Raw genomic sequence first — 13,921 nt, forward strand, 5'->3', positions numbered from 1 at the left:
TGCTGTGTAATTTTACTTTCACAGTGGTTTGAAATGCACTCATCAATTCCCATTCTTTCTAACCCCAAAACCTAAAAATAGCATTGCAGTTCCCCTTTCAAGAGTAGATATGTTGCTTAACAGAAGCATATGGTGTCTATAAACTAATCTACCAGCTACTACTGTCTCTTTACGATTTAGAAAGATCATAGGACTGGTGACCAGAGAGCAGCCCTGTTGCTGCAGTGCAGACTTATCATGTCCCAGATCACCCAGTGTGTCTGCAGTGTTCCTTCCCAAGAGCACTTAACCTAAAGGAGCTTACTGGCTCGATTGTAGCAGTTCAGTTTTAAGATGGTTGTGCTGTAAAGAGGGCATGCAGTAGGGAAGCTCTTGATTTTCTGGTCTGCCTATGTCCTCATCCTTACCTATGGATTCAGATGGTCAGGAGCTTATGCTGTCAACCGAAAGAATGGGATCACGGATATGAGTTGCAGAAACAAGGTTTCTCTGGAGGGTTACTGGGATTGCTCTCTGTGACAGGGGGAGGAGCTCAGTAGTCTGGGAGAACCCCGGAAGAGTATCACTGCTCCTCCAGATCAAGAGGAGCCAGTTGAGTTGGCTCAGGAATCTGGTAAGGATGTCACTCTTTGGGCCTCCCACCGGAAGTGTACTTTGTATATGGGTGATCCATGACACACTGGAGAGATTATATCCATGGACTCATGTCCAGCTGGTGCCCAAGCTGGGCACCATCGGAGTTGGATGCTGCATCCCTGCCATTGATCCATGAGGGATTTTGTGGAGACCATCGTTTAGGAGGATTTGCTGGTCTACAGAGATCTACATGGAGTACCAACACACAGAAGGACACAATGGAAGACTTAATACTCCACATCTAGTACTTTTTCAGAATTGTATAATGTTAACATACCCAGAGGGGTTGGCCAGCCAATTGACCTTGGGCCCCTAGAGGTTTTTCTCCTTACAGAGAAGTTTTGGGTTCCTCTCATCCCTTCTGCTTCCCCCCACCCCTTTCTGTATTGTAATGTCATGCATTGCCATACAGCTGTTAAGTGCCACAGGGCAACCCTGTGCCAAGTGCTGTATAAAAATGCATTGACTGTTGCTGGGGAAAGGGAAGTCTGGTCTGTATGGCACAGCCTATTACTACACCCCTCACCAGGAATCAGCAACTAGAAAATAGGCATCAGAAGATGGAAAACCCCCATGATGCCATTCTCATGCCAGACATGCATTTTCTTACTGCTGCACCAGTTCACAAAATGCAGGTATAACCTACTCCTGAAGATCTGGATCAGAGAAGACCTACTGGAGAAGTCAAGGAATCCTCAGAATCAGTATTCTGAATGTTAAGGAAACCCACAACAGTGGCTTGTTGTAGTTTGGCTACCATTAAGTGTTTAACAGCTTCCACCACCGCACTCTCTCATGACCATTTGCAGTCCGGTAGGACAGCAAACAGATCCAATATAAAACTACCTTAAAACCAGTTCCTCCAGCCTACCAGTTACCAGCTTGCTTTTGCAACTTAGTCTACCCAAACTTTCTGTATGGAAGATATGGTTCCACAAGAAATGACATGGAGTGGCTATTAAGAGAGCCTTTCAACAGGAGAAGCCTATGCTAGTGTCACTTGGAGATTTGTGTTCTCCTACATACCTAATGCTGGGGCTTCAGTTTTGATGCTCTGCCACATTTGTTTGTAGTTGAGTTTATTCTAAGGTAACATACTCCAGATTCCATTGATGCCTTTAGATATTTAGTGGGGCTCACTGTTACTGTTGGTCAAAAGCCTTTAGTTTCAGCCTGCCCTGTAGCTAGAGGATTCAGACATCTATGGGCAAATGAAGTTCCTCACATTTCCTAAAGAAACATGCACATTTATACCATCACACCCCCAATTTACTCCTTAATATAGAAAAAAAAGGGAAGTCCAGTTTTAATTATGATTTTTTTTTTATTTAGCACATAACACACACAAGGTTATGCATAAAGACACAGCAAGACATCCTTCAGCCAAAACGAAGGCCACTTGGATACATTGGGGAAGGGGCAAACCTCAATGCAAATTGATTTAAGTACTTGGTTGAGCCAAAACACATCCAGGTACTCTTAAGCTGGAGTGTCTAATGGAGGTCTAGTATCCCATCCATGATGGACAGAGGCCCAAGCATAGAGTCACCCTCCCACTCCGATCCTGCAACAGAGAACAGGCATCAATCTCCACCCCAGAGATGGTGGCAACAAGCTCAAGAGCAGATGTTGCACAAGGAAAACTCACTGATCTTAGATGAGTCCCCCCTCTTCCAGCGGAGAGAAGCCCGAGATCTGAAGCCATCCCCACAGCTGGAATCACAGCAGCCACAGACCTGATTGCTCCCATCCACCGACTTCCACCTAGGAGAGACACTGCATGAGGATCCACACAGGGGAGATCAACAAGTCAATGGACAACTGAGACCCACCTCCCACCAGTATAGGAGCAGGCTTTGTTCTTCATGTCCACCTGGGAGACTGGAGCCACTTTCAGGCGGCAGGTGATGTAGATCTGGAACAGACCAGAAGCTCACAGCCAAGCCACACCAGCTCAGATCCCAGTTGAACAGAGGCTGGAAAACTCACTGAGCTCCGGGGATCCCGATGGAACCTGAAGGCATCCAGCTTCATCTGCAGCTTGGTGTCCACTGACCTTGGCATGAACTGAGAGTTGGAGCCGGTCACTCTGGCATCAGTCAGGCACCTGTAATTACAGCAAGTGGGCATGGAGAAGGTATATAACCTGACCTACTGGGGCTTAGGCCAACTAGTGACATTTAATGCCCACCCATAGTTCTCAATGAAGAAGTAGCTGGGGGTGGAGGTCCAGCCAGGGGCCAAGGTGGCCACGCAGCTGTCCACAAAGAGCCGAAGGGGCTGGTGGTTGGCCTGGGTGACGGAGGCTTCGATGTTCAGGACATCCCCCAGGTAGAACACATTGGAGGACCTCTTGGAGCTCCAGTCATCTGCATTAAATCAGACAGATTAGGTTGATTAATAGAAACCTGGCCAAATTCCCCCCTGACTTACAGCAATCATGGCTTCCTAATCGCCATCTATAGATCAACTTCATTACTGTTCTCTTCCCCATCAAGAGAAGAGGCAGGTCAAGTGTACTGGTGCATCATCCAGGTAGAGGAGGGGAGTCCCCTCCCTGACCTGTAATGTACAGTGCTTTTCTGGACACTCAACTCTCCTATACAGTACTTGTACTTTGAGTGAAGTCAAGTCTCCTGCACATCCCCCTCTGCCAATGGCCAGCAGGATCCACAGAAGCACATTAAGAAAAAGAGTACCGTTCATGAGTGTCAGAGTGAAGTCCAGGACATCCTCTGCAGACTTGGTGGAGGTGAAGGGGACCCAGGTTGGCTTCAGAGCATTGCTGCTCACGTTGTATCTCCTAAGAATGAACGGGAGACTCAGGATAGTTTACCCATCATGCCAAGACCAGGGGTGGGTTAAAACTCAGGGCTGCAAGCAGCTCAGACGTTACGGTTCAGGCCAGCAAACACCACCCACCTGGCATAACGGCACTCGATGGGAATGACTGCGCCGTTCATCCTTATAATTCCACCGGGAGAGGGGGCGGGCGTGTAGAAGAGCTGATTGGTGTAGATCAGCAGCTCACCCACAAACTAGGAGCAGAACAGGAGATCAGCGTGGACTCGCGAGTCTGAAGCCGACAGCAACAACAGTGCGCCTATACGAGCTTTTAGAGAATACCAGGGCATCGGCGCAAGGCAACCGAACAGAACCATAGCGCTGCCCGAATCCGCATTCTCCAGTGCCTCACCCTCCTCGCACAGGAGCTGCATTCGCAAAGGACCCGCTACTATTCCAAGACCCACCCTTGTCTTCAGTTCAGCCGTAGCCCCTCACAGTGCGGCGCCCTAGGACTTCGGTTTCTTACCGAGAGCGCGGTGCCGCAGTCGCTCAGGTTGGCGCGGATGAGGAACGAGCCCCCGGACCCGGCCGCCGCCGCGCCGCAGGAGCCGCCAGCCGAGAGCGGGCCGAGCCGCAACTCCTCGGCGCGGACGGGCGTGCCGATGCCGTAGAGGTCGGCGCTGACCGTGATATCCACGGTGGCCTCGTGGCACTGCACGGTGACGGTCTTAGACGCCGCGCCGGCTCTCCCCTCACCCCGCAGGAAGTGGGAAGCCCGGGTTTGCGCTTGGCCGTGATGGTGTCCAGCGAGGCGGAATCTCCCGCCGGCTTTAGAACTGGGCTTCGGGATGTGAACGTCCTTGTGATGAGTTCGCCAGCGGTAGCCGTGAAGTGAGCTGCACATCAGCAGCACAACCCCCAACACATAAAATGCTTTAGTTAAGCTCCCCATTTCGCCACACTCAAAACTAGGATGCGTTAAAACTACCACAGACGATAACTTCTGCTGCCCTGGTTCTTATTTATACACGGCAGGGCAGCGGACCTGCTGGCTTAGACCCAGGTGCGAATGCGCTCCGGCTGCCTTGCTCTGATTGGTCTATTTGGAACAAGGTTCTCTGCACTCCAATCAGTTAATTGACACCGGATGCCGTTGAACGTGTTCTCATGCAACGCAGCTAAACAGCAGAATAGTGCTACAGCTTTTAAAAAAGTTTGCTGGCGCAAGTAGATTACTGACTACTTTTACCACAAGCTTGGAGTAAGAAAGGCACTTGCGGTTTGTTTCAAACAAACATGGATTATGATTAAGGTCATATATAGAGATTTTATTTATACCCTATTTACATAAAAATGGAATCTAATGCAATTAATTTAATCATGTAATAATAGAGGTCATATGGTATCATTTTGTACATTCTTATAGCGTGCTATATAGGTAATATTTATACTATGTTCTAAAATATTTCGATTGGTTACATTGGTTTTATCATTTAATTTGCCTATGAGTTTATCTGAGGCGGCAGTTGTACAGTTGTGCTGGGATTCTTACTGAAAATTAGAATCCCCCCACCCGACCCCCCTCGGGATTTGAAATCATAGCTCTCCAGGTCCAAGTTTCAAACCCCCTAGCACTGCCGGAGCTTCATCCATATTCTCCCAGCTTTATCCCAGTCAGGGAACGGAGCCCCACGAGACAAGCAGGGGGTCCCTACAGAGGGTGACGGGAAACCTGCACATCACACGGCAAACACAGATTCACACCCACTCACACCAGGGTCACGAGGGGAACATAGAGACTCCACACAGACAGCACCCCAGGTCCAGAAGTGAACCCCAACGCAGTACTGCTAACCATCGTGCCGCCCCCTGAAGTTCTGTCAAATGCACGTCAAATTCTGTATGTTATATGCTTTATGATGAGGTAATTTATTTACAAAATGTAATGGCCTGCAAATCACGTTACACATTGATTAACAGTATTCTTGCTGAAGACCCCTATATTGTTTGAACCCTTTTGTGGTTTGCACAAAAAGCAATACAATATTAACCTTGCAGGAGTTACTTTTGAATTTGCCTGAGAAAAACAGATCAGTCGAGGTAACTAAAAAAACAAGCAGTTTTCTTACAGCCGGCGTCCGACAGCTGACAAGTCTACCCTGCTAGACCACTATTGACCACTAGAGAGCGCCAAAAGACATGAAAATAGTTCACGTTACATTGGTCTCGCTAATTGTAAAACTGGGTAACGGTTTAGGGTGCACATTCCCACATAAGCTTCTTTGTTCGGGTTATTTGTCCATGTATAAAGATGTATCGGAGGTGTAAAAGTTGTTGTGATCAGGTTACATGGTATAGTGTGATAATGTGAATATCTTAGGCTGTAACAGCAGAAGGAGTTCAAACCATTCTCTTGGCAAGGAAGTAGTTTTGTGTATGCTCTCCGGGAGTTTTAAATGTGGCTGCTCTCGGAGGTCTTAATGAATATCTGAGTATAGCTGTTGGAAACAGGGCTTTTCCACAGCAGGATTTTATGAACAGGCGGCTGAATTAGTGTTCTTATGGGGATTGGGCATCTAAGTGGGTGCCATTTGCTTATTCTTTCAGTTTTACCAGTTTGAACAGCAGACTCTGGGCTCCAAAAGCAAGAAGGTACTGTTTTAGCAGCAAGCAACCACACATATTTGACTTGAATACCTGCCTAGTAACAAAAATTTGAGCTGATGCTCAAGCATGTGGAGCTTCCATCATCAGTCCTGCTTCAAAATGAGAATCGTGCGTGATTCCCTGGACTGACTGGATACATCATCAAGAGAAGACACCAGAAAAACAAAAACAACTTGATGGGCGTGAAGACTGCAGAAAATGGGTTCGTGGTACCTTTTCACGCCAATACCTGAGCACCACCTCTTGGTAAGGAAGAAAAAAAATCAAGTCCCATGATCCTGCCGACACAGGAAGTGCAGACATGGATTCTCCATTAATAGCTTTAATCATGCTGGATTCTAGATTTAAGTCTGCATCATTAGCTTCTGTACTGGGGGTTCTTGAGCAGGCTCGTATTCCATTAAATACTGGCATGAGTTTGTTTCCTGTAGCTATTGGCAAGATCAAGAAAGGGACAAGTATTGAAAGGTGGCAGCATGAAAAATTGTTTCACACATAGAGCCCTTCAGCCACCCAGGCTATACGGAACTGCTTGGTGTTCTCTTCTTAGCTGTGTACAGTGGTCACCTGTGGGTGCAGCCTCTACCCCAGTCCTGAACCATGTCTGAGCCAGACCCCTCCAGACTGGTCAGGGAAAACAGCAGCAGGCACAGAGCTGAACACCACATGGGACACATTGCAAATACTGAAATATCACCACCAGCCCTGCAAAGAATTCCTTCCTAGGAGTGGGTGAGTTCCCCCACATGCAGCATGAGAATTTCAAACATTACTACAATGGCCAATGATATTCATGTGGGAGATGATTATATGTGCTTTTAAAAATAAACTGTAGGTGCTTCACAGACCATTTTAAGGAAAGATGCAGGCAGCCTGGCTCAACTTCCATGTTGTACCCAGATATTGACTTTTTTTTTTAATCACTTCTGACATGTCAGCCTTCCTGGGAGCTGTTCAAGACTTCATAAAAAAAAAATAGCCATAGCATTTTATTTCCAGGAAGCAGAAAATGCAGGGAAAAGGGCCAACAAAATCTGTTCCTTTCATGCTGCCCATTTCTAAAAATTGGTATTCCTCTCAACTCGTCATTGGCTTATTCTTTCAGTTTTACCAGTTTGAAAAGCAGACTCTGGGCTCCAAGACTATGCTAGAAACCACACACGTTTGCCTTGAATACCTGCCAAGTCACAAAGATTTCAGCTGATGCTCAAGCAGGTGAATTGTTGGAGGTCACCTCATCTGGTGATTTTCCAGTCCTCTTCAGTTCAACAGATCTCTTTTACCCCCTCAGCGACGCGCAAGTAAGACAGTGAAGCAATCTCGCTGCAAGAAGGGAGTACCCTTTCCAACTAACTTTGTCCCCTTCCTTTTTTAAAAGGATACAGTAAGAGCACAGCACTCATTATCACAAGCACGAAAATGTGTGGTTACAAGCAATGGGGGATAGCAAGTAAGTATGATACGAAGAAGAGACAGGAAGGGGTACAGACTGGAAATCCTACAATTGATCATTACTACCTGTGGCAACATTTACATGGGGCACTTGAGGAACAGGACTGCACTTGAAAACCAGTTCCCAAATTTGACGATGACACAGATTTACTTTTGGCACCGACCGGTTTAAAACACACAACCCAGAGCCAGGCAAAAACACAAAGAGAAAAAAGGGACCTTTAGTTTATACCTAAATTTACTTGGCAAACTCTCGTCACACACTCCAGACTGTCATGTATGTTTAATGTCTATATACACATCAAGACTTTGCATCTTCATTAATAAAAGAACAAAACAGAAAAGAAAGCGGAAAATCAAATCCATTTTTTTTTTGCCACTTTTATAATGGTCGCAAGTGGAAAACGCCAACTGCTACAGAGTTAGGATTTACAAACCAAAAAAAAAAAACCTGAACAGGGCTTGACAAGAGCTCAAGAAATTGAACCACCAAAATAATTACAAGAACAATAATAATTAGAACCATAAAGAAGTCATTGAAAGCTGGAGGGGAGTGAAAAGTGCTTTGATGTCTCTACTCAGGACACAAGACTGCTGCTCCAGTCAGGAAGGGGAGGTCGGGGTACACAGGGAAAGGGAGAGGGGTCAGAGGGCGTCTTGGCTGTTACATTTCAGTCACTCCTCCACCATATACACTCTCATCGCTGTACGCAATGTAAAGGAAGAAGTCTTCTTCGTGGTGCTCCTGCCGTAGAAGAGAGAACAGACACAGCGTTAAAGTCTTGAGGGGCACAAGCCCCCACAGAGCACAGCCGCAGTACAGTTCACCTAGGGGCTAACAGCAAGACGCTGCAATGCCAACAGCTGCCACAAGGGGCAACAATTAAAAAACCGTTGTGACATTTGCGGCAGTTCAGGTGTCCAGGATCAAGGGGCACAGGGAATCATAAGGTTACACAGTCCAGGAGGCAAAAGGTTTAAGCTAGTTTACCCCACCTTCCACAACCAGTTACCAAGACGGAGCAGGAAATGAGGAAAAGGTGTCCAGCTGGGACTGGTCAGAAGCACTGGGGAGTATTACACAGCAGACACTGTGCATCCGATACCACAGCAAGTAGGAGAGTAAAGGAGAAATTGACACAAGACACCCAGCATGGAGCAAAGATAAACAGACCCAAGACATAGCGAGAGAGGAGGCGGGGGGCGTACCTGGTACAGCAGGCCCATGGTGGCGCTGGTGGGGGGAATGACATTGTTGACAAAGAAGAAGAGAGCGTCCTCAGCCCGCAGGTGGATCCGTTTCCGAATCAGGAAGTAGAACTGGCCCACTAGGAAAGGGGGAACACAGCCAGTTAACACACAGCAGTCTGCCACCTCAACACACTTCAAAACAGGAACATGACAAGGCAGCAGGAACCGGAGCTGCTCAAGGTGAGCCCGCGACACTGAAGGAGCAGAATCCTTTCCACGACAGCCGGGCACCCTGTGGAACTCCTGAAAGTGGGAAACATAGCCCAGCACAGTAAAATAACAAGGACATCACAGGAGTGCTGGAGCTAAAATCCACTAACTGCAAAGGCAAGTCACATCACCAGCCTGCAAAGGGATGGGAGGCGTTTTGACAGCAGTGCCTCCCCTCAGTGGGCAAGGCAGGCAGGCTGTTTTACCAACTGCCCTCTGGCAGGTGGAGGGCCTGCTGCCTTGCAGTCTCACGTCGGGCACTGCACCTCTCTTCGAAAACGCTGCCATTGCCTGTCCCCACAGCTACCGTGCCGATCTCGGAAACGCCCGCACTGCTTGCTTCCGGAGTGCTCAGGAGTGCTGGCGATGGCTGTAGCCATGCCCGATTGTCAGGGTGTGCCACCTGGACCTTCCCGACGCTCAGAGAGCCAGGAAGTCACACCACAGTGGCCCGACCCCGAGGCCTCCACTCTGGCCACAGACAGGAAGTCTTCTCACCTGTAAGGTCAGAGGGCACCAGGTACTTCTTCTTGTCCAGATCTCCTATCCTGGCTTTTGGGGCTTTTTCGACAATCACCTAAAAACACAAGAGAAAAAATTGCATATAAAGACAGAGCAAGCAGCACGAGACATCAGGACCTACAGTAATGCCTTTCCTAAGGGTTAATACCCCAACTGACTACATTAACTGGTGTTACCATTTCATCTACTGGACAAGACCACTGTGCAACAATCTGATCTGTCACCTTGAAAATCCAGCTTGGAACTTAAATTGACTAAAGAGAGGATTCCTGCTAACTGGCTGGTTTGATACCTCAGTCTTAGCAACCCAAAAATTCACACACAGGCACACCATGAGGGAACTGCTGTCTTTATAGAACCCAGAACAGTCCAAGTGTTCCAGATGAGCAGGAAATCCATCTGAAGTCTTCGGGATCAGGCCGTTTTAGAAGTTGCAGGAGCTGAAGACCGATTCCCACAATAACAATCCTTTTGTAAAACTGACACTCTTCTCCAAGAAGGAGTTAATCTAATTTTTGTTCATTCATCCTCTCCACTGCGCCCTCATGATCACCCAGAGCTCTATTTTTAGGGCAGTTCCGTCTAGAACCTGCAGGAATGTGCCGGGTCTACTGGCAAACTTTCTAATTAGAACGGCAGCCTTGGGAATCCCAGGGAAATAAAGGAAAAGCAAAAAACAGAGGTCAGCCCACGCTCGGAGAGAAACTGACCCTTTCCAGGGCAAAGCACTGCGACAGAAAACACAAGTAAAAGAGGACAAACCAAATGCCAAGGAGGAAGCCTCCAGGAATCAAGACGCTCAGATCTGGTGGCCTTCAGAACCGCCTGTGCTCAAACTCTAGATCCCCGAAACTGTAAGAACAAGCCAGTCAGAGCTGACATCAAGGAATTGACACCAATCCGTGGCTAAACTTTAACCTGCACCTAAGGCAGGGTACAGAGCTGCAGAAATCACCAGAGTGGCAAAAAAACAGGGAAATGATCAGGGCTTTGTGAATACAGGCACTGGAAGGGAGCCCCTCTTCAAGTCATAAGAAATGAAAAGGTCACCAGGCTGCATGGACTACTGCAGAGCAAAATGAATGAACACTGCAGTACCAGCAAGAAGATTATAACAACACACAATGCAGTGCAGGAAGCTCTATAATAATAAACAGAACAGCTGTCTGTCTGTGTCTGTCTGTGTCTGTCTGTGTCTGTCTGTGTCTGTCTGTGTCTGTCTGTGTCTGTCTGTTGAAATGAATGAAACTGAGAGGCTACCAACTGCCCAATGGTCTGCTCACAGGCAACAGCCCAGAAAACAGGGAATCGTGCACAGCGCCTTACAGAAACGCGCAGGATGAGGACAGTTAACCCATCTAGCTCGCTTATTTCCTAGTGGCTGACTGGAGGATCTCAAAGCATCGGCCTCCAGGACATTTGGCTACAATCTCCTCTTATTTTGGGCTGCAGATTTTTGCAAACTGAGCAAGAAAGAACCCATCTTGAAGAAGTGGATATGTTAGGTTAGAACACACACCTGAGGGTGGCATGCAAACCCTACACTCCTGAGAATGTGTGGGAAAGGCTAGATGACTCTGTTAGAAAGGATCTGACTGGTTGGTAGGCATACTAGCATGAGGGTGGGGAAGGATACTTTCCATTCCTCTCTCGCAGAACGCACCACAGCTCACTACCGACAACCGCAGAAAAAACGCAGTGAAACCCGTTCACCTCCATCAAACTTCTCCTTTCTGGGAAAAGCAAAGCCAACCAGAGAGAAGAGGAAGTGAGGAAACCCCCCCCTCTATACTCTCACAATTCAGTCCGTCTTTTTAAAAGCCACACAGCCCTGTTCCGGGACCTTCTGGGCAGGAGGAGAGCAACGATGAGCCTGGACTGGATGAGCTGGTCACTTAACAGATAGCACTGCCACTTCAATTCACATTGACCACCTGCCCTGCAGAGTCTCTTGTCTTGAAAGCAATGGATTATTTTCACAAGGATACTGCGTTTCTACAGTACGTTCAACTACAGGCCTCGTCAGATTGAAACCTCTATAAACCTGACTAGGCTGCATGGAAATTAAACTCACGATAGGCATTATCTCAAACTATCACCACTAAGTAAATATTAAGGCAGAGGGCATCGAGCCATCAGTATAGTCTATGGCTGGTTCACTGCAGCAGTTTGTATCTGGTGTATAAGGTTTTCAGCCAGAAGAGGTTTGTCTGAGCAAAGTGCTCCCCTCCTACAAGTCTGACTCACTCCCGCCGAGTGCAGCCAACATTAAACATATTATTAAGCCGTCGTCTGCAGATGTTAACTTGGGGCCACTGGATCAATTTGATCATGCATTTTGAGCAAAACACCAAAATACACAGCTACACACGGACAGAATTAAGGTTTTCTACTTCCCATTTAAGACGATCAGATTAAATCACTTTTTTCCTCCCCCCCCCCCCAATAGATAAACGGACAGCAAAAAACCATGCACCTGCCATGGACCTTTGCAAGTTTTTGACATGGAGAGCTGTGCAATCTGCAACGCAGGCTGGCTGGATGTTGCAGTGGCAGAATTGCAGTTTAAAAGCTGCATTCACTGGTGAGCCACCGCCGACTGCGCACAGCATGGCTTTCAGACAGCCCTGCTGGCAGCACAAGGCAGAAATGAGGATCTCCAGGCCCTGCAGCAGGGAGAATCACGATCAGCCCAGGTTTCACAGGTCTCCTCAAAGCACCAGCACTGCGAGGGACCGGGAACATCGATCGACTGGGGGTCCAAGCGAATCATTCATGAATCAAACTTAGCCATTACGAGCTCAAATGAGCTTCCGAACTTAGCCATTACGAGCTTCGAAATAAGAGGACGGGAAACTTTGATAAAATACTTAACTCGGCCTCTCTCAAGGTCATTGATCATCCTAGCAGCATTACAAGGACTACAGAGTTTGATGAAATAATCTGCACCCTCTCGTTTCCACTTGGTCCAGTCCCACCTATACTCACTGCTGATCCTGAACTCTTCCTTCATCTATAATCAATAGCTCGCTTAATCAATCAGTACTACTGCCTGCTCCTGCTCTTGAGTACCGATTACTACCTACACAACCTGGTGGGCTGTGGTTCTCTGGGCCAGGCAGTGAATGTAGGGTTAATTCTTTCCACCCCAGAGTCACTCCCAAAAAAGAAATGCACACCTCAGTAACCCCTCATCTGATTCACTGTAAACTCCCCTGTCGGCGCCGCTGATCAGGGAGGATCACAGCAGGCGAGGGAACAGCGACCCGAACGGGATTTTTCCGAGAAATTCAGCTCAGATGCGAGAGGAAGGCTACAGAACGAGACAACCGTCAATCACCGTTCAGATGTCATCTCTCAAAAGCTGACCATCACACATCAAACCGGCATGGAAACCGAACTGAAGCCTTCTTATTCCAAATCCAGGTCCCACACTTAAGGCCCAGAGCTCTAATATTTTGAAGTTCCCCAGTAAAAGTTTCTTTTAGAAGTTCCATTTTCACTGGAGTAAGGTTGTCTTTTGCTCCACACGCTTTGTTGTTGTTGTTGTTTTTCTCCCATGAAGAAATTATGATGTTCTCTTAGCTGAACACTCGAGCTCGCCTGCACCGATTTGGACAGAAACAAGATGACGTGTGGCAGAGAGAGCCGGGGTTTATAATTCGGGGCGCCTGTTTCGGGGAAACTGATTCATGAGGTCATCGGTTACACGGTGAGACCCTAACTTGTAAAACAAGAAAATTGGGTTAACAAAAAGGGTGATAGTGCCGACGTAGGGTTCATCTGCTATGCAGGGCGGCTTTCAAAACAAAAACGCTTTAACAGAACTGTTACGCAGCTCTCTATTCTCGCTATCTTCGACGATATCGGGGTGTTATTTAAATTTAGGTCTTAACAGTCCCCTCCCACCCACTTTTGCAGGACCCCTATAAAAATGATCAGACGTACAGGAAAAAAAACCAAAGTCCTGGGACGAAATCGCACCCCAGTCTCAGCAGATCCCTAATAACTTCATGGCCAGCGGTTTCTGCTGACTGGATGAACCATGCCTGCTTCGGGCCCCAGATCTAAATACTGTTGTCCTCATCGGACACCCAGGCCTGCGCCAGTTTTCGCCTGCCTTTACACAGTTGTCATTCGCCGTTACTGTACTTACTGGCACCCGGTCGGGGTATTTCTTCCTAATCTTCTCTCCCTCCGACCGCCTCTTCTCGAACGGGTGTTCTTCTTTGTACTGAAACTTCATAGTCGAACCGGGACTGAGCTCAGTCCGATCAAGTCTAGAGAAATTTAGGTGAAGACGAGGTTGTTTCGCGTCGCTACCTGGTCGCTGGGTTCGGGAGCTCTCGCTGCTTTCAACACTGCAGCGGCGGAGGGATACCGTGCGATAACAACA

At 47.7% G+C, this 13,921-nt stretch overlaps 2 protein-coding genes across 2 annotated transcripts; both read right to left on the reverse strand.

Annotated features, from left to right (window-relative positions):
- Window positions 1-1,940: 1,940 nt before the first annotated feature.
- LOC102697929 (zona pellucida sperm-binding protein 3-like) lies at window positions 1,941-4,430 on the reverse strand. Its single transcript, XM_015340845.2, has 8 exons — window positions 3,950-4,430; window positions 3,559-3,674; window positions 3,336-3,439; window positions 2,828-3,005; window positions 2,626-2,743; window positions 2,469-2,551; window positions 2,285-2,400; window positions 1,941-2,200 (listed from the first exon to the last, which is right to left on the reverse strand). Exons 1-8 carry the CDS (start codon window positions 4,373-4,375, stop codon window positions 2,130-2,132), a joined length of 1,212 nt encoding a protein of 403 aa, XP_015196331.1. The 5' UTR covers window positions 4,376-4,430; the 3' UTR covers window positions 1,941-2,129.
- Window positions 4,431-7,762: 3,332 nt separating this feature from the next.
- On the reverse strand, window positions 7,763-13,908 carry gabarapb (GABA(A) receptor-associated protein b). The gene is made up of 4 exons (XM_006627566.3): window positions 13,682-13,908; window positions 9,502-9,580; window positions 8,752-8,870; window positions 7,763-8,287 (listed from the first exon to the last, which is right to left on the reverse strand). Exons 1-4 carry the CDS (start codon window positions 13,769-13,771, stop codon window positions 8,207-8,209), a joined length of 369 nt encoding a protein of 122 aa, XP_006627629.1. The 5' UTR covers window positions 13,772-13,908; the 3' UTR covers window positions 7,763-8,206.
- Between the last annotated feature and the right edge of the window lie 13 nt (window positions 13,909-13,921).

The sequence above is a fragment of the Lepisosteus oculatus genome, chromosome 3 (genome assembly GCF_040954835.1).
Source record: "Lepisosteus oculatus isolate fLepOcu1 chromosome 3, fLepOcu1.hap2, whole genome shotgun sequence".
Lineage (NCBI taxonomy): Eukaryota > Metazoa > Chordata > Actinopteri > Semionotiformes > Lepisosteidae > Lepisosteus > Lepisosteus oculatus.

Coding starts and splice junctions, on each gene's coding strand:
- LOC102697929 (XM_015340845.2), bottom strand. CDS start 4,375: ATGGGGAGCTTAACTAAAGCATTTTATGTGTTGGGGGTTGTGCTGCTG. Junction 3,440..3,558: donor ATCGAGTGCCGTTATGCCAG/GTGGGTGGTGTT, acceptor GTTCATTCTTAG/GAGATACAACGTGAGCAGCA. Junction 3,006..3,335: donor CACTCTGACACTCATGAACG/GTACTCTTTTTC, acceptor GATTTAATGCAG/ATGACTGGAGCTCCAAGAGG.
- gabarapb (XM_006627566.3), bottom strand. CDS start 13,771: ATGAAGTTTCAGTACAAAGAAGAACACCCGTTCGAGAAGAGGCGGTCG. Junction 9,581..13,681: donor AATACCCCGACCGGGTGCCA/GTAAGTACAGTA, acceptor TTGTGTTTTTAG/GTGATTGTCGAAAAAGCCCC. Junction 8,288..8,751: donor CCATGGGCCTGCTGTACCAG/GTACGCCCCCCG, acceptor CTTCTACGGCAG/GAGCACCACGAAGAAGACTT.